This window comes from Bufo bufo, chromosome 2 (genome assembly GCF_905171765.1).
Source record: "Bufo bufo chromosome 2, aBufBuf1.1, whole genome shotgun sequence".
Classification (NCBI taxonomy): Eukaryota; Metazoa; Chordata; class Amphibia; order Anura; family Bufonidae; genus Bufo; species Bufo bufo.
The window spans coordinates 249,516,604-249,537,408 of record NC_053390.1 but is presented as its reverse complement, the minus strand read 5'-3'; the positions used below and the strand labels follow the sequence as shown (position 1 = coordinate 249,537,408).

Genomic DNA, 20,805 nt, shown 5'->3' with positions numbered 1-20,805 from the left:
TATGTTTACAATTTTTTGTGTGGATTTCACCCCTTTCAATGGAAGGGTGAGATCTGCGGCAAAGCCACATCAAATCCACAAGTAATACATGTGGCTTTTTGTGTGGAAACGCAGAGAAATCTGCAAGAAAATTTGTGTGGATCTTCTGCATGTTTATCCGCACCCATGTGCAGGTACCCTAAATTGTCTGGTTTTGTAAAAAAAAAAAAAGCGAAAAGGCAACAAATTTCCTAAAAAAAACAAACAGTACTTACTTCTTTAGCAAAGGCACAATGCAACTGAACACTGTAAACTAAATATATGGATTATACATATTGCTAATGGTATTTTCACTATATAAATTAATGAAGTACTTTCCAAGTATATTTTGATCTAAATGATTTGTGCTCATCCACCACAACAAGGTGACCTCTTTTAGATGAGATACTACTCTACAATGACTCTCCTCTTTTTGTGCAAGTAGGAAATAAATAAGTTCAGGGAAAATAGGACCAGCTCTACAGTGCATTGCAAAAGTATTCACCCCCCTTGACTTTTTTTCATATTTTGGTGCCTCACAACCTGGAATTAACATGGATTGTTTGAGGATTTGCATCAACTCCAACTCTTTGGATCGTACGGCTTATTGTCGTCCTATGTACAGATACTCCAGTCTCTGCTGTAGAACTCTGCAGCTCCTCCAGGGTTACCTTAGGTCTCTGTGCTGCCTCTCTGATTAATGCCCTTCTTGCCCAGTCCATGAGTTTTGGTGGGTGGCCGTCTCTTGGCAGGTTTGCTGTTGTGCCATGTTCTTTCCCTTTGGTTATGATAGATTTGATGGTGCTCCTGGCGATCATCAAAGATTTGGATATTTTTTTATAATCTAACCCTGACTTGTACTTCTCAACAACATTGTCCCTTACTTGTTTGGAGAGTTCCTTGGTCTTCATGGCAGTGTTTGGCTAGTGATGCCTCTTGCTTAGGTGTTGCAGCCTCTGGGGCCTTTCAAAAAAAAAAAGGTGTGTATATGTAATGACAGATCATGTGACACTTAGATTGCACACAGGTGGACATCATTTCACTAATTATGTGACTGCTGAAGGTAATTGGTTGCATCAAAGCTTGTTATGGGCTTCCTAACAAAGGGGGTGAATACATACGCACATGCCAATTTTCTGTTTTCTATCTCTAAACAATAGTTTTATTTATATATTTTTCTTCTTTTACTTCACCAACTTAGGGTACTTTCACACTTGCGGCAGGACGGATCCAACAGGCTGTTCACCATGTCGGATCCGTCCTTCCGCTATTTCGCCGTGCCGCCGCTCCGTCCCCATTGACTATAATGGGGACGGGGGCGGAGCTCCGGCGCAGCACGGCGGTGCACGGCGAAAGCCGCCGGACTAAAAAGTCGGACATGCAGGCTCGACTTTTATAGTCAATGGGGACGGAGCGGCGGTCCCACGGCACGGCGAAATAGTGGAAGGATGGATCCGACATGGTGAACAGCCTGTCGGATCCGTCCTGCCGCAAGTGTGAAAGTACCCTTAGACTATTGTGTTCTGATCCATCACATAAAATTCAGATTAACAAAACATTGAACTTAAGGCCTCATGCGCACAACCGTTGTTGTGTTCAGTTCCGCAAAATGGGGTTCCATTGTTCCGTGATCCGTTTTTGTTTCCGTGTGTCTTACTTTATTTTTGGAGGATCACCAGACATAAAGGAAAGTAAAAAAAATCTAAGACAGGTTTGCCATGCAAATGATAGGAAAAAAACGGATGCGGACACGGATGACAATCTTGTGTGCCTCCGTGTTTTTTAGCGGTCCCATTGACTTGAATGGGTCCACGAACCGTTTTCCGCGAAAATAATAGGACAGGTTATATTTTTTTGACGGACTGGAACCACGGATCACGGACGCGGATGACAAACGGTGCATTAGCCGAGTTTTCAACGGACCCATTGAAAGTCAATGGGTCCGCAGAAAATCACGAAAAACGAAACAACGGACACGGAATAAAACAACGGTCGTGTGCATGAGGCCTAAGGCTGTAATGTAACAATATACGAAAAGGGGGGTGTATATGGCACTCATTAAAAAATTATGGGTGACTAGAGTGCAGGACCAAGATGGAGGCAGTACTCACCTCTTTAATCTTCATTAAGAACAGTACTTTGAGGCCAGCAACTGGCTGCAACAGAGCGGAGCGCTGGATTAATGGGGAATTGAAGAGTGTAGTACTTTCTTTTTTCTTCTTTATAGACAGCCAGTTCAGTGTCCATGTTTGCCAAAGTGAACGCAATCTAGCTTTTCTGTAAAACCATCCTGATGTATCTAGATTCAGATACAGTCATTTTAATAATCGCAAGTTCGCAACATTGGGTGTTGGGGCAATCATCTTATGGCTGTTCCCTCCACCTGGTAATAGAAAGCTGGACTTTGAAAGAATCCTTGGTGGAGAGAGGTGTGGTTGCATCAAGAAAAGAAGTACCAAACCCAGGCTAGGGGCTCTGGATCTTTTATTGCCTTTTAAATGTAATTTCCACTTAAAATGTAAAATTCACCATATAGTGTAACCAAACGTGTAAGTGATACTCAAAGTCTGGTCATTTTTACATGAAACTATGGTATTTAGTTAGTGCGGCCATTTTTGCAAAAGTGACAACAGCAACAGCACATTTGCTTTGCGGAGCATAGTATGGTTTGTTGTCAGTTTCTGAGAAATTAATTTAAAGGTGACCTCAATGAAAGCGGCATCTTTGTAAAAATGGCTGCTGCAACTGAATACTAAATGTTCGTCGCACGAACATCTGATTTACCAGTATTTGGTAATCGGATAACCGCGGCAGCTCAAGACATATACATTTTTCAGCCAATCAGACAGATCTTTTCTGGTGATAATTGCCATGTATATTTGATGGAATCCATTTCTTCAAGCCATTCAAAATCTGACAGATCATTTACAAAATGTATTGGTTGTGTTTGAACATTTTCATTTCTGCAAAGAGGTTTATGGTGTAGACTGCAGTGCCTTCAGCAGACACAGACTGTTTTAGGATAGTCTTCTGACTGACTTGCAAACTGGGTCCCCAGCCCTGCAAAGCTTATTATGAGTCCATTTCCGCTGATTATGCGTATATCCAGTGTATAAAATGGAGAATTGCTGTTGGATGCTATTCCATCTAAAGGTTGCGACTTGGATGTACTTTCATTTTACAAGCTTTTCTTAAAAGATGGGTTGATTTCTTCACTATTGAATTTCAGGGTTTACGGAAATAATGCCTTGGCTGGGTATCCCAATGGAGGAAAGTTTTCAGCCATGTGAAAGAGGGGACAAGTTCACTGTGGATGAGATAAAGCTTCAGGAAAAGCAGACGTGCCCTCCAGATTATCTTACAGAAGCCGAGCTCATCACCCTGATGGAGAAACATGGGATTGGTTAGTAATCCTTTATACCGGTATGCACAGATACATCAGTAAAAACCATATGATATAGAGTGTTTCCCTCAAAATACATAAATCACCATAAAAAAAATCTTGGATCATTCACCAGTTTAATTGGTCACATGGTTACTGGCTACAGCTACATACGCCTCATCAACATATCTGCAGCAATACATCGCTCCTACTCCTTTTGCTGCATACCGAAGCATATTTTTCATTCGGTACTTAGGTGACAAACTTTATAGGAGCAATAATGGCAGCTATTTGTGATTGTCACTTGGGGAACAACAAAAAGAAAAGTAGGTAACAGAATCTGCATGTAAACCCGGTATATCGGTAAAAGAGGTCAGACACGTTATATTTCTAATTTCAAAGGTATGCTAGCAAATTACATTTGACTATAAGCCGGCTTATGCGGTATGGTTATTGTTTTACAGTGCTTTCTGTATAATGGGTGTTTTTGTGCTAAAAGATCATTTAACACTTGCTGTATAGTCAGAAGGTGGAGAACATGCTATTGTTTTTTCTGATTGTACTTTTTACTGTTTTCCCTGGTCCCTCTGCTGTGTTGCTTGCAGTATTCAAGGACAGAAGCACGTTAGTAGCATCATTGAAAGTTGAAAACTACATATCCCATGATGCTCCATGACACAACGTCAGTGGCACCAGCTTCGGTGCATGTGCAGTGGAAGCATTTCAGTGGAGAGTTCACTGGGCAAGCGTCGTGGTTAAACGGTGCAGGTTCAGTAGCTCAATTTAGTAATCAAGTCTAATGTATGGCGCATGATTGGCAGCGGTCCATACACTGGGGAGATACTTTGTTATTATATCCCTTTGCAAATGGGACACATAAATTTACCTGATGGCATCACCTGCTGGTAAGATTGAGCTTAGTAAGGGCTGGAGGGCAAAACTCCTGATCAAGCATGTAACGAGAAGTGATTTGTGAAGCTTTATTAGTATGTAAGAAGTATAATGGTAAGCATATATTGTGTTTTACCCATTAGGTACGGATGCAAGTATCCCAGTGCACATCAATAATGTCTGCCAGCGTAATTATGTTACAGTAGAGAGTGGCCGCAGACTGAAGCCTACCAGTCTGGGAATTGTGTTAGTACACGGCTATTACAAGATAGGTAAGTACAAAAGAACATTACTGCAGTGACCACAATGCTGCTATAAATACACTGCGGTTATTGCGGGAGGATGCTCACTCCTTAAGGTAATAGCTTTTTTAATTCATTATCTATCCAAGATTATGAAACAAGTAGGTACAGTAATCTGGCACATTTTGTTACTATGCATATTCAGGAAAGAATATAAAGCTGATATTCCAGAAAACAAAATCCAAGGCCAAAACTAATTTTCTTAACAGCAATATCAGCTTAACCAGTACCCACATCTCACTGCTAGCAGTCTGACAGCTGGACCCACGCACCGATGGCAAAAATGACAGCAAAGCCATATGAATGGAACAGCAGGTCGGGCATGTTCGCTGTTGCCCCATTCATTCTCTATAGGACTGCCAGAGATAGTAGTACAGCCCTTCCAGCGGTCGGACTCCCACCCATCAGATGCTTATAACGTGATATTGTGGCGCAACCCTTTTAACTGAACCTAAAACTCTCAGACTGACATCTAAGGATATGCTCACATATGGCGAATTTGTTTCATACATTTCTACAACTTTTTGCTCCATATATTTGAATGGGGTTGTCTGTGCAGCATGTATCTTGAATTTCTCGCCCATATTCATTGGGGGACACAGAAACAATGGGTATAGCGATGTCCTCTAGGAGGCGTTGACACTAGGCAGAAGCTGTTAGCCCCTCCTACTGCAGCTATACCCCCTCCAGCTTCAGTTTTTTCTAGTGTCAATAGGAGGCAAGACCTCCCTGCTCCGCAGGGTGGCTCCTTGAAGATTTTTTATTTTAGTTTATTGTTTTTTCTTTTTCAGGTGGGAAACAGTGGTCACCTAGCCTCCCTGTTCTCCCGGGGGAGCATGCCAGTGTTGGTCCGCCACGCTGCCTCCTCCCCCACAAGAAGACAAGGTGGACCAGGGCAACTTCGCTCCCCTGCATCCCGCCAGCGGAAGGGTCACCTATCCAAGTCCCTCTTCCAGGGTCCTGCCACTACGGTGCTAGTAACTGAAGAGGTGACCCTGCTGGAGCAGAAGAAGGGTGAAGATGGCGGCAGGACAGATAAGTAATGCCTGCTCCCGGCCTTCCAACCACTCCCACCTGTTTTTCCCTAGGTTAACCATCATCTCTGATCCCACGGGTGCTCATCCAAAGCTGTTAATAGCTGTCCATTATGCCTGCTCCATGTGTCACGCAAAATTCCCTTGCGGGCAACCAGATTCTGTCTGCACTGCTTGTCAGGCACCCAGGCAGGGGCCCTCCCTTCAGCCCGTACTTCTGCCTTCCCCTCTGGTATCTGAGTTCCCGGATTGGGCCAGAACCCTCTCTCGGGCGGTGGAAAACTTCTCTAAAATCTCCCAATCCATCCTATCTATAGTGGGTCGCTCGGTTGAGAATCCGCCACCAGCGCAGGCTGCACCTCCCTCGGATACACCCTCCAGAGCTCCCTGCTCCGGTGACCCCCCTGGGTAACTTCCCTCTGGTGAACCCGCCAGTGCACGGCAATCACAAAAGCGTCCTAGAGCAAGACATGTTTCCTCCTCAGACGCATCTCCCTCTCCACCCCGTTTAAGATCTCACTCAGGTTTTTCTTCCCCTGGGGACCTGCCATCTGAGGGGGAGGTAGAGAATTCTGATTTGGACATGAATACGGAGCAGCCTTCCAAGTTGGCCTCCACTGTAGATAGCCTCATTGCTGCCATCCGTGACACCTTCCAGGTGCAGGATGATCCCCCCTCCACTGACCAACAGGGGGTATCCTTTTTCCGTCCACAACAGTCCGCAAAGGTGTTTCCTCGCCATAATGATTTTTCTGCGGTGGTTTCTAAGGCTTGGGATCACCCAGACATGCGCTTTTCCACCCCTAAAAAGCTGGATGTTTTATATCCATTCCCAGTGGTTTGTGTGTCCACGTGGGCATCCCCTCCCAAGGTCGACCCACCAATGGCACGACTAGCCAAAAATACGGCTATTCCTGTAGCCGATGGATCCTCTCTTCAGACCCCTGAAGACCGTCGGATGGGATCCTTGACGAAATCCCTCTTTGCAGCTACAGGGACAGCCCTTGGACCCGTTTTCGTCTCCGCGTGGGTGGCAAAGGCGATCTCTGAGTGGGGCCGCCAGCTAACCCAGGACCTGGTATCCGAGGTCCCTGATCAGGACCTCCGGTCCTTGGCACAGCTGATCACCCAGGCGGGGAAGTTCCTTTGCGAGGCGTCCTTGGATGCAGGCGCCTTCATTGCGTGCTCTTCAGCACTTGCAGTCACCTTACGCCGCGAACTCTGGCTAAAGGTGTGGGCAGCGGGACGCGACTTCCAAGCGTTCCCTAACCGGCTTTCCTTCGCCGGGGCCCATCTCTTTGGGACCCGGCTGGACGAAATTATTTCCGAGGCCACGGGAGGTAAGAGCACCCATCTCCCACAACCTAGAGCGAAGCGTGCCTCTCACGCCAGGTCAGGTTCCTCCTGTGGTAGGCCCTTTCGTCAATTTGCTAGTTCCCGCCCCGCAGCGAGCTCTTCCGCAGGGGGGGCCAGTTTTACTTCCCAGGATCGGCGTAAAAAGACGTCCTTTCGGGCGCAGCCATCCTGGCGTCCCAGAGCTCAGGCCGCTCGACCTTCCGCGGCTAAGTAATCCTCAGCCTGAAGGTGTGCACCTCCTCCTCTTCCAGGACGTCTGGCGGACCCACGTCTCCGATGCTTGGGCACTCGAAATTCTATCGTCAGGGTACGCGATCGAGTTCTCGTCCCTCCCCCAGACAGGTTTTTCCAATACCGTCCTCCACGGGACCCCGAGCGGGCGGCCGCCTTCTCCCAGGCCATTCAGTCTCTCCTGGACCGAGGACTCATCTCTCCTGTTCCCCCAGCAGAGAGGTTCAAAGGGTTCTACTCAAACCTTTTTGTGGTTCCCAAAAAGGAGGGCTCTGTGCGCCCAATCCTGGACCTCAAACTGCTGAACAGGTTCCTCCGCCTCCAGCGGTTTCGAATGGAATCCCTTCGTTCCGTAATTGCTTCTCTGGAACGGGGGGAATTCCTTTCGGCTGTAGATATCCAGGACTTCATGTCCTCATCGCGCGGAGCCATCAGCTCTTCCTGAGGTTTGCAATTGGGGACTGTCATTACCAATATGTCGCCCTTCCATTCAGACTGGCGACTGCACCTCGGGTCTTCACAAAGATACTGGCCCCCCTTCTCGCCTTGCTCCGTTCTAGAGGCATCTTCCTTATGCCTTATCTGGATGACCTCCTCATCAAGGCTCCCTCCTTCGCCCAAGCATCGAGCAGTGTGAAGATCACGCTGGAAGCCCTTGCACGCTTCGGGTGGCTGATCAATCTTCAGAAATCATCTCTGACTCCCTCCAGACAACATGTGTTTCTGGGCATGCTTCTGGACACGGAAGCGGCACAGGTTCGCCTTCCCCCGGACAAGCGCCTGGCTTTACACCGCTCCGTGAGATTTCTTCTCAACTGCAGGCTCCCATCCATTCGCCTCTGCATGAAGACGTTAGGGAAGATGGTCGTGGCGATTCCCTTTGCCCAGTTCCACTCTCGCACGTTCCAGAGAGCGATCCTGTCCTCCTGGGACAAATCGTTCGAGAGTCTGGACTGTCCCATCCGCCTCTCTCCTCAGGTGAGGTCGTCCCTCTGTTGGTGGCTGTCGGTTCCAGTTCTGGGAAGGTCCTTCCTTTCAATGTCCTGGACGGTTGTTACCACCGACGCCAGTCTGCAAGGTTGGGGAGGAGTTTTCCCTCCCAGGACAGTCCAAGGAACATGGTCTCAGTCAGAGTCCAAGCTTCCGATCAATGTCCTGGAGCTCAGGGCGATTCTTCTATCCGTCCGGCACTGGACCCATTTCCTAAGGGGTCGCCCAGTCAGAGTTCAGTCGGACAACGCCACGGCGGTGGCGTACATCCACCACCAGGGGGGAAGGCGCAGCTTCACGGTGATGCAGGAATCTGCCAAGATCTTGTGGTGTGCGGAGGCCCACATACCGGCAATTTCAGCAATCTACATCCCAGGTGTGGAGAACTGGACTGCGGACTTTCTCAGCAGGACGACAATAGATCGTCCTGCTGAGGAAGGTGTTCGAGGCAATCTGTCTGCATTGGGGTCGCCCGGACGTGGACTTGATGGCCTCGAGACTCAATCGGAAGCTTCCCACCTTTCTCTCCCGAGCAAGAGATCCGGAAGCTTGCGGTGTGGACGCCCTGATCTCCCCTTGGCAGGGGTTCTCCCTTCTTTACGTGTTTCCCCCCTTCCCCCTCCTACCCAGGGTTCTACGGAAGATCAGGATGGAGGGCATTCCGACAATCCTAGTCGCCCCGGATTGGCCCCTTCGCGCGTGGTACGCCGACCTCGTTCTCCTTCTAGGAGACGTCCCTTGGTCACTGCCACTCAGAGACGACCATCTTTCGCAGGGTCCGGTCTTCCATCAGCATTTAAGGTCTCTTCATTTGACGGCATGGCTATTGAAACCGCCATTCTGACGCACTATGATTCAGGCCAGGAAGCCTGCATCGTCCAGGATCTATTACAGGACCTGGAGGTCCTTCCTGGGCTTCTGTAAAAGCCGGAACATCCCCCCACTTCGTTTATCTCTCCCCACGGTCCTATCCTTTCTACAATCAGGGTTAGACCTTGGTCTAGCCCTTAGTTCTTTGAAGGGTCAGGTGTCGGCACTTTGTATCTTTTTCCAGCGCCCTCTGGCCCCCCTGGGGCCCATAAAAACCTTCCTTCAGGGAGTAGCACATACGGTTCCTCCGTACCGTCCTCCTTTACCGCCTTGGGATCTGAATTTAGTCCTTTCAGCGCTCCAGGCTTCTCCCTTTGAGCCCTTGCGGGAGATTTCACTCCGAATCCTGTCCTTGAAGATAGTTTTTCTTGTGGCTATCACATCCATCAGACGGGTGTCCGAGTTGGCGGCCCTCTCTTGTAGAGAACCCTTCCTGGTTCTTCATAAGGATAAAGTGTTCTCCGGCCCGTTCTTTCCTTTCTCCCGAAGGTGGTCTCTGACTTCCATATCAACTAAGAAATTATCCTTCCCTCACTGTGTCCCTCTCCTTCACACCCTAAGGAAAGGGAGTTACACCATTTGGATGTTGTCAGGGCTCTGAAGATTTATTTAGCAGCCTCCAGTTCCTTCCGGAGTACAGACTCCCTTTTTGTCATCCTGGAGGGTCCTCGCAAGGGATTGGCGGCCTCCAAGGTGGCAATCGCACATTGGATTTAGGCGGCAATTGCTGAAGCATAACACGCCCGGGGCAGGGTTCCGCCCTTAGGTATCACGGCTCACTCAACCAGAGCGGTAGGCGCATCTTGGGCTCCGAGGAATCTCGCTTCGGCCACGCAGTTGTGCAAGGCGGCTACTTGGTCCTCCTTACACACATTCACAAAATTTTACCAGGTGCATACTTATGCATCGGCGGACGCTGCCTTGGGCCGCATGGTCTTGCAGGCGGCAGTTTCTTAGATGCCTGCAGGGATGCTTGCTTCTATGGGTCTGTGGTTTTTCCCTCCCTGTGGACTGCTTTTGGACGTCCCATGGTTTCTGTGTCCCCCAATGAATATGGGCGAGAAAACACAGCACCCACCCAGTGTTGTTATTCGGCCACAGTTGCGGCAGTTGCTGGTTAGAATCCCGTTGGGTCCTTTGGCATTGTTGGTGTTCCACGTTTCTTTCCTTGACTAGCTTGCTTCTCCTACTGCTTGTACACAAACTGAAGCTCTCTCTCCAGGCTGGAGGGGGTATAGCTGCCAAGGGAGGTCCCAGCAAGTGGACCGAAACATTGCTCGGGTGAATAAAAGGATCCCACTATTTTCACCTACTGGAAGTGCTGCGGTGTATTTATTTTTTATCGATTATCACCTTGGTAAGGTGCAATACCGCTGGCACCCCTTGCTACTGGTTGTTTCATCAAGTGTGCTGCCCTGAATTTTTGTATCTTCCTGCCAGGGGAGGAGCTAACAGCTTCTGCCTAGTGTCAACGCCTCCTAGAGGACATAGCTATACCCACGGTTTCTGTGTCCCCCAATGAAGAGCGAGCAAGAGATTTTACTGGTAAGTTTTACAAAAATCTTGTTTTTACAAACTCCATTCAGATGTATGGAACAGTTGCCAACATTTCTACAACAAATTTGCCACATGTGAACATGCCTTTAACGATTTGGGATACATGAAAATATAACTGTAGCTAATGAAACGGCTTTGAAGACCAATGTAAGAGTCTGGCTTCTGTATTTTACAGCTTTTTTTTCAGTATCTAATTCTGAAAATGCTTCACTGTTTCCTCCTGTTAGATTCTGAGCTGGTTTTACCCACTATACGGAGTGCAGTTGAAAAACAGCTTAATCTGATTGCTCTGGGGAAAGTAAATTTCCATCAGGTCCTGGAACATACTCTGGATATCTTCAAGAGGAAGTTTCACTATTTTGTGGATTCTATTGCAGGTGAGATTTCAATGCCTCAGATGAGTTTTTATTCCTGATAATACTTAGGCCCCTTTCAGACGAGCGAGTGTCTCGCTGCGGACTTGCAGCGAGGCACCCGGCCTGATCTTTCAGCACTGTCGTTGTCACATAGCATTATATTGATTTATGATGCTATGTAACCCTTAGATGTCTGGAATGTATTGGATAATGGCAGGTGCAATGTATTTGAATGAAGGAGACATCACATGGATGTGATTAGCCTGGTCACATGACCCTCCTTCAGAAGCCATTTTGTGGACAGCACAAAAGACTTAGCAAACAAGGGGACATACCTTATGAAATATAGAAAATGGTGCAGAATGGCAACAAAGGCTATATTAATAAGTGCCATATAGTCATCTTACAAACACATTAGTCAACAGTAACCAGAAAATGGCCAGACCCTTGCTTTAAAATGGATGGCAAATTGACCCATACAATTCCATGGGGCATTTGTTTTTGTTTTTTGTGATCCACAAAACCCAAGCCCTTTCTATAGATAGTGGGGGAAAAACAGAATGCACACAGAAAAAAAATCGGACACAACTTTGTGGATGATACCTTAGTTGAGTATGCTGACAGAATGAAAATGGAATGTTTCTCAGAAGTTAATTCAATGTGACAACCAATATGGCAGCAGCTAAATAACCACGGTCATGCCAACTTCTGATTTACTAGTGTATAACACTTTTTTTTACGTTTTGATTGGAAATTGTGACCAATAGTGTTTATCTGTGGGATATATCTGTGCCTGGAAGATTAGGATGACACCTCTTGGACCCCCACCTAATCTGGTGAACAAAGCTCCATCAATAGCAGTCTGGAGCTGCAAAAAGAAATGGGTCCGCCAGCTAACATTCATGGCATAAAATTGTTTGGTTGGAACATCATTTTAACTATGTGGTTGTTACTGTTTCTCATTAGGTATGGATGAATTAATGGAAGTGTCCTTCTCCCCCCTGGCTGCAACTGGCAAACCGCTGTCTCGCTGTGGAAAATGTCATCGCTTTATGAAGTATATCCAGGTATCTATGCAATTATAATTAGCATTCTGTATAGTTACGGCAGCATATGTGTGAAAAACACTGAGAGTGATAGGCTGAGCGAGCTTTTCGAGACATTTTTTGCCTGTTGAGACATGAGCCAGAAGTACATACTGTAGCAGCAGTGGAGTGTTTTATGTTTTTAAGAAACTCTAAACCCTGAACCAAACTATACAGTATTGGTTTAGCTGGAAAACATATTCAACCCCTAGAGAGAATAGCAACAGTCCTGAATTTTCTTCATTAGTAGGTAAATTCTCCAACTGTGGATGGATGCACACCTAGGTATTTAGCAATGCCTTTGTAGCTTTTAACACGTCTTCTGAAAGTTTGTTTCCTCGAGGAAACAAAACGGTTTGTTCATACTAACCCATTTTCCTTAACATTAAATGATTTGTAAGTAACCAGGCTTTGTGTGCCTTTATTTAATGGACAGATCATCTGTGAAACCCACATTTCCTATTCCATCTTCTTCCTTTAACCTCTTCCCGACATCGGTCGTACATGTACGGCAGATATCAGATATTTAAAGGGGTTTTCTGAGATTTTGATACCCAGGAAAAAGTTTGAGCTGTGAAACTCCAGATTTCCAGCTTCTCACTACATTGTATGCAATAGTAAATGGTGCCATTATAAAGTACAAAAACAAAAACCCTCATACGGCTCTGTGGCTGGAAAAATAAAACAGTTATGGCTCCTGGAAAGCAGGATGTAAAAAATGAAAGCGCAAAAGCAATAAATTGCTTGGTCAGAAAGGGTTTAAACACCATTTTCCAATTATCTTAGTGAAGTCATTAACACATTCACTTACTTTTTCTCCTTCCACTGTGTTATGACTTGGATAACAATAAGACCACATTTCATTAGGAATCAATGCCGAAATCCAGGTAATTCTGTATCTTGTATCTGTTAAATTTAGCACGCTGCTTTATGTTTGTCACCAGGCTAAGCCCAGCCGTCTGCATTGCTCCCACTGCGATGAGACGTATAGCTTACCCCAAAATGGAACCATCAAGTTGTACAAGGAGTTGCGCTGTCCTCTGGATGACTTTGAACTTGTGCTGTGGTCATCAGGTTCACGGGGGAAGAGCTATCCACTGTGCCCATATTGTTACAATCATACACCATTCAGGGACATGAAAAAAGGTATGTTTACAGATCTGGTGCCATTTTCATTTTATTATTATATACCGTAGGCCTCATGCACATGGCTGTTGCCTGCCGTGACCCGTATTGCGACCCATTCACTTCACGGAACCCCACAGAAGCACTACAGAGTTCTTCCATGATGTTTCTGGCCGTGCCTCCGCACTGCAAAAAATAGAACTTGTTCTATATTTTTATGGTGTGGATGAATCACGGACCCATTCAAGTTGAATGGGTCTGGATCCGTCGTGGCTGCCGCACAGATGGTGCCCGTGCAAATTGTGGTCCCCAATGCACGGAAAGGCTGCACAATGGCCGTGTGGAAGAGGCCTTAGGCTTAGTTTATGTTAGGCCTATACAGTTCCCACTCAGATATCTGGGTTAACTTGACATAATTGTATCCTGGAAATAAATGGGGCAGAAAGGATTTTACCTGCATTTCTACTCATTTAAATACAAACCTGTGGTATTGTCAGAACTATAGAACTTATTAACAATATATAACTCTATCTCTAAAACGACTCTTCACACTGTTATATAAATAAGTGCTAAAATTGTGGCTACCTGCAGCAGCCAGCAGGGGAATTCCACTGCTTAGATGTTTCTACAGTTCCCATTGAAGTCAATATGAAAGGAATAACTTCTGTATTTTTCGCACTATAAGAAGCACCTGCCCATAAGACGCCCCTAGGTTTTAGAGGAGGAAAAAAAATGTTTTTCATCAGACCTCAGCTCAGGCCCCCAATGTTAATCAGGCCTCAGATCAGACACCCAAGCAGACCTCATATCAGATACCCAATGTTAATTAGACCTCAGCTTAGACCTCAATCATACCTCAGCTCAGACCCCAGTGTTTATTAGCTCGCAGCTCAGACCCCAGTGTTTATTAGCTCGCAGCTCAGACCCCAGTGTTAATCAGACACCCAAACAGACCTCAAATCAGACTTCCAATGTTAATTAGAACTCTTCTTAGACCCCTTAATCAGGCCTCAGATCAGACCTCTAGTGTTAAATAGACCACAGCTTTGACCCCCAAAAAGACCTCAGATCAGACTCCCAATGTTAATCAGACCTCAGATCAGACAAAAATAAATCAACTCACCTCTCCTGTTCTGGATGCTGCTGCCGCTCCTGAGATCCAGTGCTCTTCCTGCTATGCTGTGCTGTGACCCGACATTGCACAGCGTGAGGTCACAGAGCGAGCCTATGTCCTCACACTGGGAGCAGGTCACGGCACAGCGTGCGGCTCCTACGGCAGAGGACCAGGGAGCAGTGTGTACTGAGCGAGCACAAGGAGTGTTGTATTCACTGCCTCCCAGTCCTGCAAAAGAGCTTAGGAGTATTTGCCCGACAAGACGCCCTTTTGGTGAAAGAAAATGTGTCTTATAGGATAAAAAATACGGTAGTTAAAGTCCCCCAAAAAGGTTGACTGAATGTTATCATTTTAAAGGCTATGTGCCTCAGTTACAGATTTGTAGTCACCATGATGAGTGGGGATTTGTCCAGTCCTGGTTTTCCCACCTTGAACATATTTTGTTTTATATGAGCATCCTAAAGATTTTGCCTGTTGATCCTGATCTTTATTTCCTCTCCATCTTTTTTAGGGATGGGGTGCAATGAGTGTACACACCCAACTTGCCAGCATTCACTGAGTATGCTTGGAATTGCCCAGTGTGTGGAATGTGAGAATGGGGTGATGGTCTTGGACTCCACCTCTGGTCCTAAATGGAAGATGTCCTGTAATAAGTGTAACGTCATTGTGCACTTCTTTGAAAACGCTCACAGGGTGCGAGTCTCAGCGGAGACCTGTGAAGTGTGCGATGCTGCCCTTATGCTTGTCGACTTTAATAAAGCAAAGAGCCCCCTTCCCGGAGACCAAACTCAGCATACAGGATGTGTATTTTGTGACAATGTCTTCCAAGATCTGGTAGAGCTCAAACATGCCACTATGAGACATCCAATGCACAGGGGTGGACAAGGAAGAAAACAAGGGAGAGGAAGGGGCAGAGCACGAAGAGGTAATCCCAAGAAACCAAAGGACAGAATGGCTGCCTTGGCAGCGTACTTTGTGTAACATGTTTTTTTTAGCATGTTCAATAAAATCTTGTTCTGGTAAACTTTTCTGATGTGTGAAATAGCTGCTTACAAGTTTGTATACTAAGCCAAGTGGCTATGACATGTCTGGGAAATGCGTACCCGTTAAGCTGCCTGTGCACAGTGAGATACTTTACTATTGACTTCTGGGATTGATAAGACATCTGTAGGCAACCCTTGAACACACCAAGTAAATCTAATCCTTGCATTCTGTACAGGAAAACTGCAGAAATCTCCCAACATTTTGAAAGATGTTTGCATTTTTCCATACAGACAGTTTTTTTTTTGTTTTGTTTTTATACTACAAGTACTATTTTTTGCATAAAACCCTGTGACTCTTAGTATTTTAGACTATTCATGGTGGGACTTAGCAGAAGATCGACAAGATCCTCAGATCGACACATTTACCCCAGAAAGTTGGCATAGACTTCAGTTTGCGGTGCATGGACAGTTTAAGGTGCGACACATTTATGAGGCGTGCGCATCTTAATAAATTAGGCTTTACTCCACCAGAGTTAGGGCTCGTTCACACGAACGTGTGCTGCCCGTTGCCGTTTTGCGTATCCGCAATACACCGCCACCGTTCAGTGTGCATTCCGCATCACGGATGAGGACCCATTCACTTCAATGGGTCCACAAATCCAGAGATGCGGAATGGAACACTACAGTAGCACTACGGAGTGCTTCCTGGGGTTCCGTTCCGTGCCTCCGCACCGCCCAAAAAAAGATAGAACATGCTCTATCTTTTTGCGGAACGGAGGGATCGCGGACCCATTCAAGTGATTCCGTATGGTATCCCCATGCGGCTGCCCCACGGACGGTGCCCGTGCATTGCGAACCGCAATTTGCGGTCCACAGCACGGGCTTCACACGGTCATGTGAACGAGCCCTTACAGAGTGTGGTGTTTGAAACACCAGTCCTAGTATGTATGCCCTACGGTTTGAATATCATGCCCATCACATTATAGATGTACAGGATTAGTGGGGAAAAATTAACAATGTACTTACAACAGTTTCTGGAACAATGAAAAAAATATGGGGGAGATTTATTAACTCTGGTGTATAGGAAATCTGGCTAAGTTGCCCACAGCAACCAATCAGATTCCACCTTTCATTTTTAACAGGAGCTCTGAAAAATGAAAAGTGGAATCTGATTGGTTGCTATGGGCAGCTAAGCCAGTTCTACTTTACACCAGTTTTGATAAATCTCCCCCATGGGGTTCAAACTCAAGACCGTGTCTATGAAATGTCAAGTCCCTGCACCACTTTTTCCAATCAATGCGAGTCATTTACCAAGGATAAACTGTATCTTTTTAGGACACTGGCAGATTTGTCAACAGAGAGATAAATGTGAAGGGGAAGGGGTTAAAACAAAATTATAACGTTATCCCACGAAAAGTATTAGTATTCAATGAATAGGGCACTGCAAATTAAGTATCATTGCAATATACATGCAATAAAAATATTGTTTAGTTTTGTATGTACAGTACATTCCCGCTATATATGCTTCTGGTCCTCCTTCTCCTGCACACAGTGATGGACTAACCTCCTCCCTAGCTTCCTTGCTAGATATGGGGAACTGTTTTGCAATGATGGGAGATGCAGATTAAAATTTGTGGGATCACCCCTTTAACAGAGTTTGAAGTGTGTAAAAGGGTTCTCCGGGCTTTTTCTATTGATGATCTATCCTCAGGATAGGTAATCAATATCAGATCGGCGGGGGGTCCGACACCAGGCACCCCCGCCAATCAGCTGTACGAGGAGATGGTATGCACAGTGTGCACGTGCCGTCTCCCGTCTCTATTCCTGTCCGCTGCAGCTGTTCCAGAGACATGCAGCAACGGACTGGAAGAGAGACGGGAGACTGCATGCGCACAATGCGCGCGCCATGTCCTCGTACAGCTGATCAGCGGGTGTGCCGAGTGTCGGACCCCTGCTGATCTGATATTGATGACCTATCCTGAGTATAGGTCATCAATAGAAAAAGCCAGGACAACCTCTTTAAATCTCATTTCTAAAGCATACAGCTTAGAACGAATAGTGCTTACAACCTTCAAATAGTTTTTCGGATTTTTAAATGGTAATTCCCTGCTGTGCCCAGTAGAGGGAAGCAGCATCAGGATTCAAATTCTTTTTCCTGCATCTCCTCACAAGGATGGATTTGGTTTTACCAAAAATATGTGTGGTTTTGGTATGAAGCCATTCACAAGGCTCCTATTGTTTTTAATGGAAGGCTGAGGTTTACAACTGCCTTTGGTTAAAAAGGGCTGGATGGTCTTCGACTCTAATTCCACAGCAGCAAATGCTCATGCACCACTACCCGGACGTGGAAGCAGAGTTTCTGCACTCGAGTTTATCAGGGCCGGGCAAGATGTCTGGCCCTGTCAATCAAGTAACAGAAGAGCTTCTTAACCCTTTCAAGACCGGGTGGTTTTCCATTTTTTCATTTTTGTTTTTTACTCCCAGCTCTCCCAATGCCATAACTTTTTTATTTTTTAATTCACATAGCCATATGAGGGCTTGTTTTTTTGTGGGAAAAAATGCACTTTCTAATGGCACCATTTACTGTTGCATACAATGAGGGGGAATTTGGAATTTTTTTTTCCAAGTGAGGTGGAATTATTAAAAAAAAATAGTTTTATGGGGGGTTTTTTTACACCGTTTCCTATGCGGTAAAACTGGCCTGTTACTTTTATTCTCCGTATGATTTCAACGATACCACATATGTATAGTTTTTCTTGCGTTTTAATACTGAAAAAAAATTTACATTGGAAAAAACTAATGTTTCCTTTGCATTGTCATACTCTGACCCCCGTAACTTCTTTATTTTTATGTGTACGGAACTGTGTGAGGGCGCATTTTTTGCGGGGCGTTCGTTACTTTTCATTAATACAATACTGGGGTGTGTATGACTTTTTGATCACTTTATATTTAATTTTTTTGTGGGGGGGGGAGCAACCAAAAAAAGGTAAATCGGCCATTTTGAGTTTTTTTTCCATTTCACTGTTTGCCATATGGGATAAATATTTTTATGGTATGGACATTTTTGCACGCGGCAATACCGATGATGTTAATATTTTAAATTATTTATGTATTTTTAATTTTGGGGAAAGGGCTGGGTGTTTATTTTTTTAATATTTTTAAACTTTTTTTTTTTTCTTTTTCACTTCTTAATAGTTCCCCTAGGGAACTATAGCAAGCAATCATCAAATTGCTTTTCTCATAGAGTCCAGTGCATTAGCAATGGAGTCTGTGGGGATTACACTCTGTTGCTTTGGAGCCCTGCCACATGAAACCAAGTCATGCCCACCCACAACAGCCAATGGCCACACTACAGCCAATGGCCACGCTCAGCCAGCCTCACTGTCAGGCTGTATTCAAGTAAGGCTACATGCACACGACCGTATGTGTTTTGCGGTCCGCAAATTGCGGATTTGCAAAAAAACGGATGACGTTCTGTATGGCATCTGTTTTTTTTTTTTTTGCGGATCCGTTTTTTTTTTTGCAGATCCATTGTAATAATGCCTGTCCTTGTCCGCAGACTAGAAAAAAATAGGACATGCACTATTTTTTTTGCGGGGCAACATACTGATGCGGACAGCACACGGTGCGCTGTCCGCGTTTTTTGCGGACCCATTGAAATGAATGGGTCCACATCCTATCCACAAAAAAAACAGACACAGACACAAAATACGTTTGTGTGAATGTAGCCTAAGTGAATGGATCCGCATCCATGATACGGAGTGCCCATGGCTGGTGCCCGTGTATTTCAGACCCGCTGTTTGCAGTCCGCAATACAGGTAAGTGGCACACACACTCGTGTGCATGAGCCCTTATCATGATTGTACCATTATTTTACACTTCACATTAAAGGGGTATTCTGGTTGTTACAAGTTATCCCCTATCCACAGTACAATGCTCAGCTATCTCCCCAACTCCCAAGAAATGAATGGAACCGGCCGCTCAGTTCTTTTCAGGAGGGCTGCAGGCGGTTCGTGGCCCCTGTTCTCATGTCCCCCACCGATCTCATAGTTATCCCCTATCCTGTGGGCTTGTAACAATCGGAATACCCCTTTAATGCTGATAATGTGTTAAAGGGAAGAAATGTGGTGCACAGTGTTACTAGTAGGTAGTTGATACCTTTTAATGGCTAACTGAAAAGATAAATAACAAGCATTCAGGACTCTTTGGGTCTCTTCATCATGCAAGATATAACACAAAATCTGAAGTCACAAATTTATACACAAAAGGACATTTAACACACTGTGGGGGATTTATCAAACTGGTGTAAAGGAAAACTGGCCTAGTTGCCCATAGCAACCAATCAGATTCCAGCTTTTGTTTTCCAAAGGAGCTCTTAACCCCTTAAGGACTTAGGACGTACCGGTACACCATGTTTGCCGAGTCCTTAAGGACCCAGGGCGTGTAGGTACGTCCTAACTTTAAAATTACATTGCGGCACGGCGGGGGTTAATCGGAACAGTGTCACCATGTCTGTGCTGCCGCCGGTCCCTGTAGGACCAGGAAGTGGCTTGGTTTTATGACTGCGGCGGCCAGTCAATAATCACACCGGTCACATGTACTACAACAGCGTGTCTCTAGCAGTGATGTGCAAGCACGGCCAACCCTCCATTCACAACACCTGCGATCTGGGGACCCCTTTCTTGTGATAGGCATGGGTCTGACATCATTTGCTGCAGAAGTGCGCCAAAAACTGGAGTGGACTTTTCACGTGTTTTCTGGCACGTGTCAATGTAGTTAATGTGGAATTTTCCATATGGTTTGTGCTGGATTTCCACACCAAATCCGCACATGTCGCAGAATTGGATGTGGTTTTGCCCCAGATCTTACCCCTTGCATTGCAAAGGGTGAAATCTGCACTGAAAATCCTCACAAACCACTGACATGCTGCCGATTTCCATATCCGCACTGCAGGTCAATTTCCATGTGGAAAATTACCACACCGTGTACATGAGATTTAGAAAATCTTATCTACATAGCTGGTACCGTATGACACTGCGGATTTTCGGCACAATAATTTGTGAGTAATATGCACTGTGTGCATGTACCCTTAGGGCTCATGCACACAAACATATTTTTCATCCGTTTTTTGGTGGCCCGTATGCGGAACTATTCATTTCAATGCAGCTGCAAAAAAAATTTTAAAAAAAGTCTCTGCGTGCATCTCGTGTCTGTATGTCCGCCCAAAAAAAATAGAACATGTCCTATTGTTTTGCGGACAAGGACAGGTATTGTTAGAATGGATCCACAGAAAAAAAACGGATGCAGCACAGACGTAACACGGATGTCATCTTTTTTTTTTTTTGCGCACCGCAAAATACATACGGTCGTGTGCATGAGCCCTTTGGGCTGTCTTTACATATGGCTGATATTGTTGCAGAAATGTCTGTGATTGACAATCCGTTCCTTTCATCGGAACAGGGCTTGCTGACATCCATGGGCTCCCCACACAACCTGCCGCTGAAGGCACCC

At 45.7% G+C, this 20,805-nt stretch overlaps 1 protein-coding gene across 1 annotated transcript in view; it reads left to right on the top strand.

The window, feature by feature from the left end:
- TOP3B (DNA topoisomerase III beta) overlaps nucleotides 1–15,327 on the top strand; it is an 86,871-nt gene extending 71,544 nt beyond the window's left edge. The window contains exons 13-18 of the mRNA XM_040416354.1: nucleotides 3,248–3,421; nucleotides 4,435–4,563; nucleotides 10,859–11,008; nucleotides 11,954–12,054; nucleotides 13,017–13,218; nucleotides 14,823–15,327. Coding sequence (XP_040272288.1) covers nucleotides 3,248–3,421; nucleotides 4,435–4,563; nucleotides 10,859–11,008; nucleotides 11,954–12,054; nucleotides 13,017–13,218; nucleotides 14,823–15,292 — 1,226 coding nt within the window. The 3' untranslated portion in view covers nucleotides 15,293–15,327. The remainder of the gene's footprint in view (nucleotides 1–3,247; nucleotides 3,422–4,434; nucleotides 4,564–10,858; nucleotides 11,009–11,953; nucleotides 12,055–13,016; nucleotides 13,219–14,822) is intronic.
- The last annotated feature ends 5,478 nt before the right edge of the window (nucleotides 15,328–20,805 follow it).